Source organism: Ctenocephalides felis, unplaced genomic scaffold (assembly GCF_003426905.1).
Source record: "Ctenocephalides felis isolate EL2017-DRISC unplaced genomic scaffold, ASM342690v1 CF-g0.4_SCAFFOLD_01886, whole genome shotgun sequence".
Classification (NCBI taxonomy): domain Eukaryota; kingdom Metazoa; phylum Arthropoda; class Insecta; order Siphonaptera; family Pulicidae; genus Ctenocephalides; species Ctenocephalides felis.
Window position 1 is genome coordinate 85138525 of NW_020538040.1, and position 19467 is coordinate 85157991.

The window sequence follows — 19467 nt, forward strand, 5'->3', positions numbered from 1 at the left end:
ACAACACATATTTCGAACGGTTTTTTGAGTTTTCAAAATTGATTCAGAATTGCGGGCTACAACGTGGACGAAAATTTGTTCACTTTTCTGCTATTTATAAAGAAACGGCTTGGCGAAACTGGCAAACGATAGTCCTCATCGAGATACATCGAATGGCTTTTAAATTTTTGAAATCGGTCGAGCCGTTTTTGAGAAAACGTCGATATACGGCAAAAAATCTGTTCACGCACACACATAATTTTTCAAATTTGGTCTCATTCGATTCAGAATGGCTTGAAACTTAGAGAAAACATAAAATTAGCGAATCGGATTTTGTCATGAAAGCATAAATCTCCTTAGGGAAGTTAATGATTGCAATTTTTCGGAACATATAAATTTTCAATAAAAACATTTATTTTATTTATAGAAAATACTTTATTCGCAATACGTAAAGTTCCAGAAGAAACTGTGCCACTTCTAATGAGGAATTTATTTTATACCACTCGAATGTTTCTAATATAATATTTGACTTGATATTTAATCATGGGACTAATACAATAATAGTTACAAGAAGATATTTTTATGGCGCCTGTTATAACTCTCTCTCTCACCATATTATAATGAGTAAACGAAGAACAAATGTTTGAATAGTCCCAAAGTGGCAGGCAGCATCGCACCGGTCGCATTACAAGTGGCTACATAAACGAATGGGCTATATTTCCGAGAAAGATTTTACCTCGGAAATTATTTGTTCAAAATTTGAATATTATTGCGCAGGGATAATAATATTCAAATAACGTACACGAATAAATATTGATCAGAAAGTTTATGCATTAGAGTCATAAGATTGTGTAGCTGATATAAACATTTGAAATTCACAAAATGATGGGTGAAATATTTTAAATAAAAATATAGTTAAAGCAAGTGTTTTTGATTGTCACAAATAATACAAAGAAGCACGTTGAAGAAAAACCACATAAAAGACGACCATGAACATTTACTAATGAGCTACACGTCAACCGGATCAGAGAATTGGTGCTACAAAATCATCTATTGACTACTATCTATCTATCAGCTTGCTGATATTGTTGGAATTTCAAATTGGTCAGTCGACACCATTTTGAAAAACGTTTTTGCATTACGATAATGCACCACCGCTCACTGCACTCGTTTTTAGTGACGATTTTGCCTATAAAGATTTCAAAAGTTGTAAATAAAGTCTTTTTCATATTTGTACACAGTAGTAGGGAGAAATCTCGTAACGCCGGACGGCACCTAAAGCCGGACACTCTATTTAACACGTATTATTTAGGCGAGTATAAATATTTTTATTTTAAAATACAAGTGAAAGGGGTGCGGGGGGCACACAGGTGCAAGATTACGTGCCAAGATTCACCTGTAACGCACACAGCCACGGCGGGAGCAATCCTTTGTTGTTTTAGGCGCAAAAACACGGTGTCACCTAAATATCATTGGAAGTAATTCTAGTGTATTTATGCATTTATATTTTAGTGGCATCCAAAAATAAAAGTAGTACTTGATTGTTATCCGTACAATGGCAGAATATTATTAGATAATGTAAACAATTTTAGTAGGTACCACCAAATGAACAAAATTGCCCCTTAGCACCGGACACTAAGTCGTCCCTTAGCGCCGGAAGTAAACATATTGATATTTCTGTGAGAATTGACGTAATTTATTTCTAATTATTTAATTTTGTTTTGTATGAGTACTAACAGTAACTACATATCCCCATGTTTCGTATTTTCTAGTCAAAGAATGAAAATCTTATGATGAATGCTCCAGCTGAGAGCATCGGTGTGGCCCAGCCAAAAGGGTGGAAAATTAGTGACTTTTTTGCAATATCTAAGAATATTCGTCAAACTCAAATGTGCAGACATTTCAGAGTGTGGAGATGGCTACATATGTGCTCAATGCTGGTTATTTTGAAATGTCCGGTACTAGGTGCCACTTTGTAAAATCATATTTTTTAACTTCCCGTAGGGTAAGTTATTGTAATGGGCCGAAAATCGGAATTGAAAATTTTTACATTTCTCGACGTTTTGAAGGTTTCTGAACGTTTTGGCATACCTCAGAAAAAATGGATGTGTGTGTGTGTGTGTGTGTGTGTGTGTGTGTGTGTGTGTGTATGTATGTGTGGATACAAATTTCCAGTCACGTTTTAGGGCGCACGGATCAACCGATTTGAATGGTTCAAAAAACATTCGATTCCTATTGATTGGGAAAAGAGCTGATTAGTTTTTGACAAAGGCAGGTCCAGCCGTTTCGGAGATACGGAGCAAAGAGTGCAGAAAATAGAAATCGAATGTTTGAGCGAACGGAGTATCCGATTTGAATGATCTAAAAAACATTCAATTAGTAATGATTGGGAGAAGTGTTTATTAGTTTTTGGCAAAGGCAGGCCCAGCCATTTCGAAGATACGGAGCTAAATATGTAAAACATGGCAGTTTTTGAGAGAACTAAGCGTCCGATTTAAATGATTCAAAGAACTTTCTGCTTGTCTTAACAAAATAATTGATTTTGAAAAAAAAATTTGTTCCATTTTTTTTTTTTTTTTTTTTTTTTTTTTTTTTTTTTTGAAAATTTATTTCAGATTTTATTTTTAATTCTGACTATAGTTCTAATATACTTTAGAAATAATTTCAACTCTGCAATTCGGTTTATATAATTCTTATAAATATTACACAATATTACAATATTTATAATAATCTACTTGAAAACATTCAGTATATTCCTCGAACATTTCGTTACGGTGCGGGAAGTTCCAGCAATTTGCCTTAAGGCACGATGCCATAATTGCCTCAAGACAGAATTCCACTTACAGCTAGTTGTTATCAAAGTTTGATTGATAGTATTAATTATAATTAATACTATCAATAAACAATAATTAAACAAATTATTGTTTAACAATTAAAACAAGTTAAACAATAATTATTGTTTAGCAATGATTGCGTTTTTCTAAATTTAGTTTGATTTCTAACTTTGTTATCTAACATAAGTCATAATTTTACAAACCTTTCGTAGAATATTTTTTGATTTATTTATAAATAACCGTAGGTGTCCGGCAATCGGGGACTTTCCCCTACATATATGTACTGAATTTATTTTACAATATCATTTAGTTTTCACGTTCACGTATTTAATGTATTTCTTTTTCTCAATACTGATGTAAAATCATATCTTGAAACCTTAAAAATTAAGGATGCCTATTATCCATTGTCCCTAGTAAGAAAAGTATCAAACAAGGCCAGGAACTATCGCATAAACTTATACGACTAAACAAACAGAACTATTATTAATAACAGAAATATTGTTCCGAGTAACAATGCTCGTAAAACGTTGAAAGAAAACACGACACGTCGTGTGCTTGGGATTGAAAAAGTCGTTAAATGTGAGACTATTGTATTTTACAAGCATGAATACTAACGATAAATACCAAACAAGGAAAACTGACTACCCGACGACATCGTGGTGTCAATTAGAAGGCTTGCAAGCAATACCAAATTAGACGACAATTTATTATGATATGCTGCTTTGTATATCGCTTTGTATAGAAGTAAAAACATAGAATGTGTTAGTTGGTAACGTGCTCAATAAAGGAATATTAACTTTCCAAGGAGGACTGCAAAAGAGTATAAAAGTTTATATTTTTGCGAGAAAAACCGATTACTAATTTTTTTTTTGCGTTTTGAATTTGGTATGATACGTAAAAGCAAATTTTGCCTCTCGTTGGTATATTTAAGAAAAAGGCTAAATCGTATTAGAACATTTAAAATTTAATATTGAGTCGTGTCCATTAGTTTCGCATGATAATCGGTCGAGCCGTTTATTTCAAATTAATAACTAAACGCAAGATATATAATATTTTGCGTCAAAAAAATGATTATTTCATGAAATGAGTAGTGTTGAAAAATAAGAATTACATGCTGAAGCAACACACAAGAAAAAGCAAAACAAAAATCGTGAGAAGTAGTATATAACTAACGTAAGAGAAATTGTGACACTGCAATATAAAGTTGCTACAAACATTATTTTTATAACGATTATTGTTATATTATATATAAAGCGAGAGGTTTATTCAGATGGCGTAATATTATGATAGAGTTGTTTTTGTGCATCCATCCAATAATTAAAACAATTTTAGTGAAGAAAAATGTGTCTCTCTCACGTTCACATATTTACTGTATTTTTTTTTTTCAATATTAACCTAAAATCATTTTTCATATACGAAGCCGGATCGGTTAGGATTTGACTCCGCTTCAAAGAGAAGTTATATCCACTTAACAACTCCACAAGTGGCGGAATTAGCTCATGTGCAGCGTTTCCGATTCACACGCCAGAGGTTCAAAGTTCGAATCCCCGGCATAATATAGAAATACTATTAAAAATAGTTTGAAATAAAGTTAAAAGTAGTTTGAAATAGTATTAGAAATAGTTCAATCGTATATAAAAAGGTTTTGAGAATAAAAATTAAATTGAATAGAAGTAATGGAAGTAAGAATAGAAGTAATGAAGACGTAAGAAGATAGAAGATATAATGATAGATAATAAAGAAGAAAAAGAAGAATGAAGTTACGTTGATGAGTACATAGAATAGGATAGAATAAATAGGAAGAAGAATAGGATTTATATAAGAAAAATAGTATGAACATGAGGATTGTATTAAAATTGAAATATTGTAATGAAATTAAAATATGTTGTAGGTGGCTAAATGCTCGAGTAAGCGAGGCCAATAAAAATAAAAAAAAAAAAAACAACTCCACAACTCCGACAACTTTAAAACATAATAGTTGACAAAAATGTGTTCTCTAGTGTGTTGTCAACATATCTAAGGATTTATTAAGACTTTGGAAATAGTTTACAAATAGTTCAAAATTTTTCTTCATTTTATTATAATAATTACTATTTTATGCATTTCAATATGCATACAAATCTCAAATTGACAAAAAGTTTGGAATCAAAATCAATTTCGTAATTATTTTTGAAGAGAAAATGTAGAATTCTTTGAATATGTTTATTTTCATATGAAAATAATGCAGTGAACCTTATATATGAAATAAGAACAAATCTTTGTGTATAATATTTTTCACAAAATAATAATACCTCACATTCTTTTATTATTTCCTTTTCGAAAATTAATTATACATCAGGTTGTTCAATTAGCATACTATTACTTTTACACAATTATAAAATCATAATATACCTGGCCATTATATTCCTGGAAAGTCCTAAAAATGGCTGTGAGACGAGAAAAAAGACCACTTCTTTCGACCCAAATCTTTGTATTAGTAACAAGCTCAAGTAAATATCTGCACATGTTAACAGATTTAGTACTAGTTTAGGGAAGTCGGATATGACAAATCCTGTGGGACAACTCCACTCGGATTCACTCCGAGGAAGGAGTTGTATCGGAGTGATAACTCCGGAGTGAGTTACCCATCTCTAATCTGGATAAATTCTTCGTAATTCATTGTTGAAAAAAAAAATTGGGGCTTGTGTAATAAAATTTAACACGATGGTAATTTAACGTAGTTCATGAATTAAACGAACATCTTAAAATATTAGAGACATCCGAAAAGTGCTTGAATTATAAAAATTTGGACACTTAGGTCATACAAGCACGTGTTTGTGCACTATAATTATATATCAAATTTATAATTTGAAAAATCAATTCAAAATCGTTTTGATTAGTTTTTATTTATTAGTAAAATACAAAAATTATTTGCAAAATTAAGAGTGTAAGATTTTATCTAAACTCATACATTGCAATTTCTGTAGATTAAATCAATCATTCATAGACATCGGCAAGTTTTTGCAACTTGTCTTAAGGCAAAATGCCACTTACATCCAGTTTTCTTTAATATCTGACATACTATTTGGTTCTCGTACAAAACAAAATGTATTTATTTTATGACATTTTTGAGTGTACTAATCACTAGCTTAAACAAAAAAACATCGGGCATTTACACCGCAAAATTGCCGATGTTTTGATACAAAGTTTTGCATTTTTATATATTTATTTTCTAACAATTTTGGGAATTATCAAAAACAGGTAAGATTTATTAAATATTCTCATAACTCGATATATTAAAAAATCAAATGCTAAATATTTCGAAATCAAGTTTGGCAATTAATGCCAGTGATAAAATATTGAATTCGTGTAAGGTAACTCTCGTTTTTTTTTTCATTTTAGCCATGTCCTGCTTCATTACGTCGCAGTTTTGCGGCGATATGCGGCTAGGAGTGCGGGAGGACCGAAACAAGAAATTCGCATCGACTCGTAGACAGAATCCTTTAGTCCTTAGTCAAAGTGCATGGGTAAGGCTTCATGCTCCTTTCATTCGGCAACACCAACAAGCCGAGGAGCAAATGCATGACGATGCGTGAGTAGATGTCAATTTTTGCATTAACTAGTAGTGCATGGCATTGTGCCTTAAAGAAAATTGCTGAGACTTCCCGTACCGTAATTTAACATTTGTACAAACTTCAAAATTTTGAACATTTTTTTAAATTTTGAACACATTCGAATTTTTTTTCAAATTTCGATTTCTTTCAAAGCGATGGCGCTGCGTAGTTTTCTAATTGTTAAAAATTAGAAATCTTGGTATGAAACTTATAGAATCGTAAACAGAAGTAGTTATTATTTAAATCTCTATAGAATATCTGATAATTGATGCGGATATGTCTAATAATCAGTTTTACCTTCATATCGCGTTATTAACTTCCCGTAGGGCAAGTTATAGTAATCGCAAAAAAATCGAAAATGAAAATTTTTATATATCTTTACGTTTCAAAGGTTTCTGAATATTTTGGCATACCTTAGAAAAAATGGGTGTATGTGTGTGTGTGTGTATGTATGTGCGGATACAAATTTTCGTCGACGATTTCGGGAACACCGATCAACCAATTTCGATTCATATTGATAAGGAGAATCGAATGTTTTTGAAAGTGCGAAGAATGGCAATTCGGTTTTTGATAGAACGGAGCGTCCGGTATAAACTGATTCAATTTTTGGATTCAACTGATTCAATTTCATTAGATCTAATGTATGCCAAAATGTTCAGGAAGGCTTGAAACGTGAAGCTCTACAAATATTTTTATTTTCAATTTTTGTTACTATATATTACTATAACTCGTATTACTATAACTTACCCTACTGGAAGTTACTTAACGTTCTTCTTATAATACATTTGTGATATTTCTACTTATAAAAAATGTTGAAGAAAGAAAAAAAATGTGTGGAGCAAACATTGTAAAATAGATAAGTTAGAAAAAAAACCCTCCAAATCACAATTGTGTATAATATTTTAAGATATAGGGTCGTAAAGCTCGTTGAATGGTAATACCATTCCACTAGTTTTTAAATTAGTCTTACAATTAGAACAAAATATATCATTAGATAATTTGTAAATATTTTAGGTTTCATTACCGATTGCAAGAAACGAACTTTATGCCTCAACTTATTTAACATTTGACTAGTCTGATTTTTTTTTTATCTAAAAAGCAAGTTTTATAAACTTATCACGACGATATTAAAACGCAGTAGCATACGGTTATATCATTAAATGATTTTATAGAACATCACGGTGTCAAAACAATTACTAATTACATTATATGTGCTATAAATTGTGTTAATTTGTTTTAACTATAACTGGTGTAAAAATGGAATTCAAAATTGTTTTACGTTTAAATTTATATATTCGCCAATTTCAGATATCGAAAGTACTTGAGTGACGAATCCGATGCAATGTGTGCACAATGGGTTGACTCTGTAAAGGTAAGAAAATTATTTATGAAATTATAAATTTATATAGGCGGAAGTCCCCGAGTGCCGGACATCTAAGGTTATTTATAAATAAATCAAAAAATATTTTACGAAATGTTCATTAAATTATGACTTATGTTGGATAACAAAGTTAGAAATCAAACTAAATTAACAAAAACGCAACCTTTGCTAAAAAATAATTTATACCATAAATCAAACTTTGGTAACAAAGAATATGATTTTGCAAAGTGGCACCTAGTACCGGACATTTCAAAATAACCAGCATTGAACACATATGTAGCCATCTCCACACTTTGGAATGTCTGCACATGTGTGTTTGACGAATATGGCCACGCCTATGCTCTCAGCTGGAGCATTCATCATAATATTTACTTTCTTTGACTAGGAAATACGAAAAATGGGGGCATATAGTGACTGTTAGCACTCATACAGAACAAAATTAAATACTTAGAATAAATTACACCAATTCTCACAAGAAATATCAATATGATTACTGTCCGGCGCTAGGGGACGACTTAGTGTCCGGTGCTAAGGGACAGACATTTTCGTTTATTTGGTGGTACCTACTAAAATTGTTTAAAATATCTAATAATATTCTACGTGTTTACGGATAACAATCAAGTACTACTTTTATCTTTGCATATCACACAAATGTAAATGCATAAATATACTAGAATTACATTCATTGATATTTAGGTGACGCCGTGATTTTGCACCTAAAACAGCAAACGGTTGCTCTCGCCGTGGCCGTGTGCGTCACAAGCGATGCTTGGCGCGTAATCCTGTACCTGTGTGCCCCCCGTGCCCCTTTCATTTGTATTTTGAAATGAAAAGATTTATACTTGCTTAAATAATACGTGTTAAATACAGTGTCAGGCATTAGGTGCCGTCCGGCGTTACGGGACTTCCCCCTATGCATATCGCAATATAAAATATTTACAGTGATAATTGTACCAGTAAATTATCGTACTTGAAAGATTTCTATTGAAGAGCATATATATTAGGAGTAAATACTCAAATTTTATTGAGGTGTTTGAGAAGTCTGTGCTAGACTCGTATATAATTTAGAATTTTGCACTAACACATAAATAACTTAATCACAAATATAAATGTAGGAATATTTGTTCCTAAAATGAAAACTTTTAGTTCGTTATATTATTTTATTATGCTCTGGGGTTTCTAAATCTATACTCGTAAAATCTTATAATCTCTATATAACAAGATCCGTTTATAAAACCCTTTCCACTCGGATGCCGCTGCTCCGGCGGCAAAATTCATATGAATCTCGGAATTCGCTAGTAGAAAGGGTTAAAGACTTAACTGTAATTTTTACGATCATTTCAGTTATGTATTATTTCATGAAGTCATATAATTTGACTTAGAATTTCTTCACATCTATAACTTTTTTTAGAATGTTCGTATGCGAGTGAACGCAGCTCGGTTGGAAGATAAAGCTCAGAAAGTTGAGCAACAATTAGCCAAAATGCGCGAATTGGATAATGCAAAAATCGAGAAAAGACAAGCACTTTGCGACCAAGTAAAGCTGCTGATGGCATATGAGCATCACGGACCACGACAAATAACAAGGTCATATATAAAAATAAATTTTCAAAAATAATTTCCATATGTTTTCATTTATAGATCAATCACAATTATAGCAAAACTGATAGATTTTCATTTTTTATACAAAATGAGTTCTCTCGTGGGTAAGCGACTAGACCTGAATCAGAGATCTCGGGTTCGATCCCGCTTCGAGGATCCTGATGCCGAGCAATAGTGACATCCGTGTTTACTTGAAAATATATGTCGCTACTGCTTGAAATCAGACTGCTGGTTCAAAGCAACCATCGAACCTTTTCTTATTAAAAGCTCATGGCTTAACCATTGATTCACAGGAAAACCCTATTGATAATAATGCTAACAAAAATATCATTTCCACAGTGCACTATTGCATTCGCACGTCCTCAAAGAACGCGAAGCTCAAATTGAGTTTAAAAAAGAGAAAGAACGAAAAATCAAAGAGGCCTTAATCGAAGAAAGAAAGCAACTTGAGGAGGATGCCAAAAAGTTTTTCGAAGAACAGCACGGATCAGGCAGTAGCTCTTTAAAACTCAAAAGAACTTTGTGGCAGGAGCTAAAGGAAACGTAAGCAAATTTAGATAATAAAAAATAATTAAATGTAAAATGACCGTTTTCTAGAAGAAAACCATTTAATTACAAATTTAATAACTAAATTTAATACTATATATTTTAGAAGTTTTGTTTATAACAAAGTGCTATGAATTGAACTGCGCGAAGAGATTTATGGGACAATTCTGCCGCAAAATAGATCAATGTTATTGCAACGCTGTATTACTCTGCTTTTTCATATAAAATGGTACTGAAAACTGTCAAAATGCTATATTTGCTGTGCGATGAAGACATTTTACACATAAAATCTAACTTCTCATATGTGTTTTTATAGCACATCAGAATGATGCAGTTATGATAACATTCTTTTTTTGATCTTCGTGCATTTTCTATGTTAGATTTTATATCCAAAACGCCCAAGTAATTTCGTGCATTTTCTATGTTAGGTTTTATATCCAAAATTGCCCAGTAAATAACATTGCATTTTCGCCGTTTTTAGTACTATTTTATATGAAGAAAGCAGCGTTGCATTAACATTCGTCTATTTTACGGCAGATTTGGCTCATTAATTTACTTAATATAAAAATATTAACACACAAAGAAGCTCATTTTTTATAGAATTTTAAATATAATTTAATTTAGTAATAAATGAAAACGTAATTTTAATTTAGTACCAAATTAAATCTCAAAATTAACAATACAGTTACATCGCACGAGAAAGTTTGCTTTAGACAGAAAATCTGATTTGCTCATTTCAAATCTTCTTGAGTGACTAAATCATTCTGTATCGTTTGGCATCGAAATGTGTGTGTATGTAAGCCCAAATTTTACGTATTATCGATAAGGAGTCATATTGATTAGTTTTACTCGACGATTTTTTATCATTTGCAAATAAATTTATTTCTTAGCAATTATGAAAATCTAGTACCGATTTGGAAAGTACAAAAACTGTTCGAAAAATATAAGTTGGAAATAGTGCTGATTATATTTTGATAAAGAGTGGTGGCTGGCTGGACCATTTCTTCGTAATTTATTACTGAATTTTTTTTTTGCGATTTTAATGACTTTTGAACTTGATCTAAACAATTATCCTAGAATATTATACGTCTAAGACAAGTGGTTTAATTACAGAAGTAAGGTGAATAACATCAATTAAAAAACGCTTGAATTAAAAAAAATAGGTTTTCTTGGAAAGCGGAATCTTTATTTTCAATATTAACTATTGGAAATCTTATTGTGACAATTTCAACAATTGCTCAATTCTTATTAAGTCGATTATTTACTAAAACTTTCCTTAAGGCAAAATACCACTTAAATATTGTTTAATATTTTACACTGCACTTCCGTCGGCAGTAATCTTTTGAAAGAAAAATTGAAAAATATTTTCTTCAAACTTATTTATTCTACATAGATTGTTTTATTAACAAATCTAAGAATTTTATAAAGATTGGAACTTTCAAATACATTAGTGTACCGGTCAATTTGGCATATAAATAATTTTAAAATATATATAACATTGAATTACTAAAAAATGATACAAACTATCCAAATTATAATGTAACTATAATATAATGAATATAATTGTGATGAATCCGGTAGAGTACAGAAACGCAAATAGCTAAAATGTCGTGATCAGTCAAAAAAAAAAACAATAAATTATTAACTTATTGAAAAATTTAAATAAGTTTCATGTTTTTTCTAACAGTGGGGAAGAAAGACGTCGTGTGGCCGAAGAAAATGAAAAAATAGAAAAAGATAAAGCAATCGAGGACATCAAACTGGCGCAGGTAGAGTACAAAGCAGTTCAAGAAAAAGAAAAGCAAAAAAAGGAAGATAATATAAAAATATTTATAGAAAACTTTGAAACTCAAGTGCAAAAAAAACAAATTTTAGACAAGAAAAAAGAAAAAGTTGCCATGATCGAAGAAGCCATAGCGGACACTTATGCAGAAGCCAGGAAAGAAATGGATAAGCTAAAAGTTAGAACCATAACAAAGGTGATATTTTTATAATAATTGGATATACTTCTACAATATTAAACTTAAGTTTTTGGTAAATATTTGAATTTATAGAAAGTTGAAGAATTTGTTGCAAGAACTGAAAAAACGGCTAAAAAGGTATTCAAACCATATGATGCATTTGATATGGAAGCATTTGAAGAAAAAGTTGCTAAAGAGGAAGCAAAGTTTTACGCAAAGTAAGTTTTAAGTAAAAGATTCAATGCTCTGGCATTAATATTTTACTGTATTTTAATTAACACTTACAACATTGTTAGTAGAATTTGAAATGAATTGCTTGGGATTTTTATATCAATTTTATAAAACCGATATAAAAACGAATATATAAAAGACTGCTTGCTAAAAAGTAGATGTTAATGCCACCTTATTTGAAAATAATTTTTCAAAGTTTTTACATAATCATTAGAACAAATAAACAATATCCACATCAATCCCATTTATATTTCTAATAAGCATTTCTCTCTTTTACACAATTAAGACAAACCTTGTACGTATCTCCAATAAGTTGAAATAAATCTTACAATTGTATACGTTCAGTTTTTGCAAAGACCACCAATTGATTTGCAATTTTCAATTGATATTTTTTGAACAGAGTTAAAATATCTGCAATTATATTAATTATAGTACACAAACATGTTTATGAATGTCCTAAAAGCGCTACCCATTATCCTAAACTTTAACGAATTTTTATAACTTAATCACTTTTTATGGGGCTTTAATACATTAGAATGTTTGTTTATATCATGTACCTATCGACTTGTTAAATTTGACCATGATGTCTACCGTCAAAGTTTAATAAAAATCGTCTAAAAAAATGTTTCAATTATTAATTACAAAGAAATCGGCCCAGCCGATCTTTACCAAAAACAAATCAGCACGATTCCCAATATCTTTCAAACAGTTTTAGAAATTTTGAAATCGATTCAGGATTTTTGGCTAAAACATAAACGAAAAACACTTTTCTGGTAATTTAAAAAAAACGGCTTTGCCGATGGTCGCTGAGGTCTAATAAACACTAACCTTAAAATTTTAAACTCGTCAACGATCAAAGTCAAAGATCAAAAAGTGGCTCACAGATACTTTTTCCAAATTTGGTCTTAAACGATTAAGAGTAACTCAAAACCTCAAGAAAGTATAGAAGTCGGACTTTTTCGTGAAAATAAACTTCTCCCCAAAAAGTTAAAAATGAATGAATGAAAATAAAAAAATAAAGCTTCTTCAATATTTTACAAATATAATGATTAGTTCTAGGCACCATATTAGGTAACATTAGTCACTGCTGACTAACAATTATATCAATATTATTACAAACCATATAATTAATTATGTAGTTATCATTTGCATCATATTCAAATATCAAACCTTTAAATTAATTTTCTTAGACGAGAAGCCATCGAGCAAGCAAAGAAGGAAAAAATTAAGAAAGAGTTCGAGGAACGTCGTATAGCATTCGAAAGATGCCAAGAAGAAAACAAGACCCAGCATTATGATAATGTTATGCAAACTAGATGGAATCTCCTAAATAATTTCAAACAACACGAAGTCACCGATTCCATAGAATATCGCAAACTTCTGGCAAGACAGGCCGAATTAGAAAATACCGATAGAATCCTCTCTGAACAAATTGTTAGTATTTCAATAACGTTTTTATTTACGCTGTTATATATTTAAATTTAAATCAATCAGAAATGTATTACAATCAAGGGCTGCCAACGCAGTTTCTAGGGACAGAGCGTTATTTTGTTTAAAGACACGATGCGACTCGTGAATAAATGGTGGCTTTATGGGCCGTAAAATTGACCAATGTTATGGCAAGTCAAAGTTACGTAGCATTTTTCATACAAAGTCGTACTAAAAACTATCAAAAATGTGGTTGCTGTGTGAAAATCTAACCGAAAACGTACAAACGTCAAAAAAGCATCATCATAAGTGCATCTTTGAGATGTGGCGTAATAACATACGAGTGAAGTTACATATTATGTGTAAAACGCCTGATGGTACAGCAAATACATAGCATTTTGTCAATTGCCACTTTAGTATCACTTTATATAAAAAATGCTACATAACATAGCCTTCCGTTGGTTTATTTTATGGCAGAATTGGCCTATTAATCAAAAAATTATGTTTAATAATTGTAAAATAATTGATTGGATTACAGAACATTAGATATATAAATTTGCATTTAGTATAATTTACAAAGCAAATAATATTATAATGATCTATTTTTGACTGTGATTGACGAATATACTCGTCATGAACAAGTGGCAGAATATTGCATATTGGCGAGTATATTCGTAATGCGTATAAAGCAATGATCAAGTGCTATTTTAATTGAAATGTTTAAAGAAACAAAATATTCCAGAATGCCAAACATAAAGCATTTTAGAATATTTTGAGACTATGACTGTACAAAAAAAGTGGTTGTAAGTGGCATTTTACCAAAGCAAGTTGCATGAATTTCTCGAAAGGTGGAAATAATATACTTAATCAAAAAGAATTTATATTTTACTATTGAAATAACATTTTGAACTATTTATTTTATATAACAATTAACAGATTATGGTTTCCAGGCATTATTTTTTAACTTCCCGTAGGGTAAGTTATAGTAATCGCAAAAAAATCGAAAATGAAAATTTTTATATATCTTTACGTTTCAAAGATTTCTGAATATTTTGCCATACCTTAGAAAAAATTGATGTATGTGTGTGTGTGCGGATACAAATTTTCGTCGACGATTTCGGGAACACCGATCAACCGATTTGAAAAGTTTTTAAGAGAACGGAACATCCGATTTTAATAATCCATAAAACATTTTATTGTATTAACAAAATGAATATCTTGATTAAATTTTTGGTGAGGCAGGTCTAGCGGTTATGGACTCTCAATAAAAATAAGTTAAAATAATGCCATTTGGCTTTCAAAAATGTTTATTGGACATATGTACATCAAATTATCAGATATTTTATAAAGATTTTAACATTGTGTACACATTTTGTGTGAATTTTTTTGGGTCCTGTACCAAGATTTTTAATTTATTTATATGGTTCAAACAAATGTCCTCGACATTTTTGACAGTATGGAATAACCGATTTATGAAATTGAGAAATCATTCGGTTCTTACTCGATTGCGAGGCGTTTTTGCAAAAGGCAATTTTGCCGTTTCGGAGGTATGATGCGCAACGGGTGTAAAAACGGTTATGCAGTTTTTGAGAGAACGGATCATCCGAATAGATTAATTCAAATAAAAATTTGCTTGAGTAGACTGTGTGCAAAAAATGCATTTACAGAAAATTTAAATAATTTTGAAAACTTTCAAAAATGAAAAAATCAAAATTTTCAAAAAAAACTAAATTTTGAACAATTGAAAAAAAAAGATTTCTTACAAAAATTTGAGTATATTTCGATAATTTCAAAAAAAGATCGAATATTTTTAAAAAATTCCAAATTTTCAAAATATTTAGAAAAAACGTTTTTTTATGTTTTCAAAAAAATCTCTAAATTATGAAAAAAATTCTAAATTATCAAAAAAAAATCAAATTTAAAAAAAATTGACTCTTGTAAACGTACACATAAGTTGTTAATAAAAAACCGCTCGTCGCCCAATTTAAAAATCACTTATAAGTTTACAGTATGTAATAATCCATTTGAAACTAATCAAAACAATTATTCATTATTTTCATTCTTCGAATGTTTAATTACGGTACGGAAAGTTCCAGCAATTTGCCTTAAGGCACGATGCCATGCGCCCCACTAGTTTAAATTACAAATTGCAATTAAATAAACTGTTTATTGCAGGCCTTAAACGCACGGGTCAGAGAAGAAAGAGCGAAGGAAGGCCTAGCTTTCGACGATGTGAACCTCAATTACAAAGATACTGACGAATTCTTCCTGCAATATGCAAAGAAAGTTGAAGAAGAAGTTAAAGCACAAAATCTTTTGGAATATCCTGTACAAAAGGCTATACAGGTCAGTACTGACTAGGCAAATAAATAAAATAGCATTATATTTTTCAGAAATTATTTCAAAACATGTTGAACGCACAATAAAACTATTTTATAAGCAACTACTTACCTAAATTTTCAAAGATATAGCTTTATATGACGACATTATTATAACAAACATGTATTTGAAAGCCATTTTTCTTGCAAATTTTATGAATTAAGAATATTTTTATAAAAATCGTATTTTTATTTTACATTAAAAATTTGCTGCATTCCTTTTTCAGAAATTCAAGCTTGATAATGGAATGGTGACCCGCAAGAGTAAGTACGATAGTACTGAATAAAAGAGAAATACTGGCTAATAATCCCATTTTCAAGAACCAGTTGTTTTTAAATATACTATATTAAATGCTTCAAAATTCTAGTAATAACTTTGTCCAATAATTCAACAACAGAAATAGTTCATACATATGTTCAAATTAAATTTTTAGATCAATGTTGCAAGTGATGTCACAAATTATATGTAATTCTGTAAACTGTAATTTGTATTACATAATTCAAATTAATATATTAAAAATTTTGATTTAATCTAAACCATATTTTATTTATTTTATATAGATGCATTATGAGTTACGTTGAGCCACGATAATTTAGGAAATATTATTAGGAGTTATTCAATACTTTGATTTTTGTAAGCCACATATAGCAGTTATTTGATGGCATCATCAGTACTAAAAGAACTAATAATAAATACATTAAATAGATTCCAACTGATGAGATGCCTCTTAAAAAGGGATGTGGTTAAGAAGAATATTCATCTTATCTGCTCGTAGAATTCGAAATATCTAAATCCATTTCAAAAGGATCAAAACCACATGGATTGATATGAGGATTGATCGAGCAGATCTTTGTAATAAAAATTAATTTTTATTTATTTTAAAAAGACTGCCATTTATTTTAAGAATTCTAAATTTGTTCGAAACATCAGCTTTTTCATTTTGTTCTTGTCCAAGAATTGATTAGTGATACTTTGTAATTTTTTCAAATTTGAAATCGATTCGTTAGGTCTTCATTATTATTGATAAACTCGTTTGATTGATCAATATTTAAAGTGATGGTAAAATCGCATATGGAATCAAAGCAAATATTGCTAGATATTCCCAAATATATACCTAACTGGTTAGTTTATATCAGCAATTATTCCATTCCATTAAAAATAAATGTGAAGTATCTCAAAATTCTACTTGACAGAAAGCTTAACGTTACAGAACACTTAAACACCAAAATTAAACAAGCAAACAAACTTTTTCTTATCTTTATATCCTCTACTTAAAACTAGTAACGGGCTAAATTTACATAATAAGAAAAAAACCTATATTATAATGATTTGCTCATTACTTCTATATGGATGGCCTATTTGGTGTGCAACTAGCCAACATAATATCAAATACACAAATTTCTCAAAATAAAATGGTAAAACCGATTTTCGAAGAAAAAAGAGACCCAGTAACGCACAACCTCACTTCTAACAATATTCACGAAAAAGCAAATATCTTAAAAATCAAAGACTTCATTAAAGTCACAAACAATTTCTAGAAAGGTGCACTGATAGTGACAATATCAATGTCAAACTAGCTGTAAGTGGAATTCTGTCTTAAGGCAATTAGGGCATCGTGCCTTAAGGCAAATTGCTGGAACTTCCCGTACAAAAATTATTATTTTTTTAAAAACCGATTAACATTTTTGAAAAAATTTTACTTCGAAAAAAATAGATTTTTGAGAAACTATAAATTTGACAAAAAAATACTTTTTTTTGAAAAAAAAAAAATTTATTTGAAGAAAAATTTTTGAGAAAAAAATTTTTTTTTGAAAACAAAAAAAAATTTTGAAAAAAAATGTTTTCTTCATTTTGACATATTTTGAAAATTCTGAACTTTTTTTCACTTGCACTGCACTGCTTGAACTGCATAGAGACGAAATGTCAAAGCTCGCTAGTGCCGCGCCGCCGTCTAACGCGTAAACATTGGTACGGAACCCACAGAAATGTAAAAAAAAAATATACTTATTGTTGAAATCTCTATAAAATATCTGACAATTTGATGTGCATATGTCTAATGATCATTTTTAACCGCCGAATGGCATTTTTTTTTACTTTTTTCATTAGATCTCCGAAACCGCTAGACCTGCCTTCATGAAAATTTGATCAATTCTACATCTTGTCAATACAAGTAAAATGTTTTTTGAATTATTCAAATCGGACGCTCCGTTCTCTTAAAAATGGAGGTACCGTTTTTGGCACTTTTTGCCCCGTATCTTTGGAACGGCTGGACCTGCCTTTGCCAAAAACTAATCAGCACGTCTCCTTATCAATACGAATCGAATGTTTTTTGAATTATTCAAATCGGTTAATCCGTGTTCCCGAAATCGTCGACGAAAATTTGTATCCGCACATACATACACACACATACATACATACATACATACATACATACATACATACACACACACACACACACACACACACATACATCCATTTTTTCTAAGGTATGCCAAAATGTTCAGAAACCTCTGAAACGTAAAGATATATAAATATTTTCATTTTCGATTTTTTTGCGATTACTATAACTTGCCCTACGGGAAGTTAAAAAATGACTGGTGAAACAACTGAAGACATCTTTTGGTACAATAATTTCAGACTTCCAAACTTCATAATTAACCAATAATTTATATTTATAATTTCCATAAATATCATGTGAAATGATCTATTACTTCATATTTAACTTACTCATCCTTCCTTTTACTGTCCTAAGTTCTACCATATCTTAGTATATATATATACTTTTTTATAGAATTAAAGCAATTATTTTGTCATAACAAGCAGAAAGTTTTTTGAATCATTCAAATCGGATGCTTATTTCTCTCAAAAACTGCCATTTTTTGCACATTGAGCACGGCATCTCCAAAACGGCTGGACCTGCCGTTGCCAAAACCTAACCACCACTTCTCCCTGTCATTACAAATGTTCTTTAGATCATTCAAATCGGATGCTCCATTCTCTCAGAAACTCGATTTCTATTTTCTGCAATGACTGGACCGGCCCCTTTGCCAAAAACTTATCAGTACATCTCCCTATCAATAGGAATCAAATGTTTTTCGAAGCATTTAAATTGGTTGATCCCTGCGCCCGAAAACGTGGACGAAAAATTGTATGCATACATACATACACACACACACACATCCTTTTTTCCTGAGGTATGATAAATGTTGAGAAACCTTCAAAACGTGAAAAAATGTGAAAGTTTTCAATTTCGATTTTTGGACGATCACAATAACTTACCCTACGAGAAGTTAATAAAAACAACTCAATATTTAGATATCGGGATAAGGTATAAAATGTCACTGACAGCAAGAAGTTTGCCAATAACAGAGATGATAGCAACTGTAACTTTTTTTTAATATCTGCACCTATTCCATCAGCAATTTTGTTGTAGTCCGGGTATAAGCAACTATAACTTTAACATCAAATTTAATTATGGCTGATTTTAATTTATACACGAAATAAAATAAATAAACAAAAATATAAATATTATA

The 19467-nt window shown here is 30.5% G+C and overlaps 1 protein-coding gene across 1 annotated transcript; it reads left to right on the forward strand.

Moving 5' to 3' along the window:
* The first annotated feature begins 6232 nt into the window (after positions 1 to 6232).
* On the forward strand, positions 6233 to 16220 carry LOC113375467 (coiled-coil domain-containing protein 173-like). Its single transcript, XM_026615401.1, has 9 exons — positions 6233 to 6384; positions 7715 to 7778; positions 9199 to 9374; positions 9729 to 9932; positions 11623 to 11704; positions 11990 to 12114; positions 13318 to 13561; positions 15731 to 15901; positions 16161 to 16220. Exons 1-9 carry the CDS (start codon positions 6233 to 6235, stop codon positions 16218 to 16220), a joined length of 1278 nt encoding a protein of 425 aa, XP_026471186.1.
* Positions 16221 to 19467: the final 3247 nt, after the last annotated feature.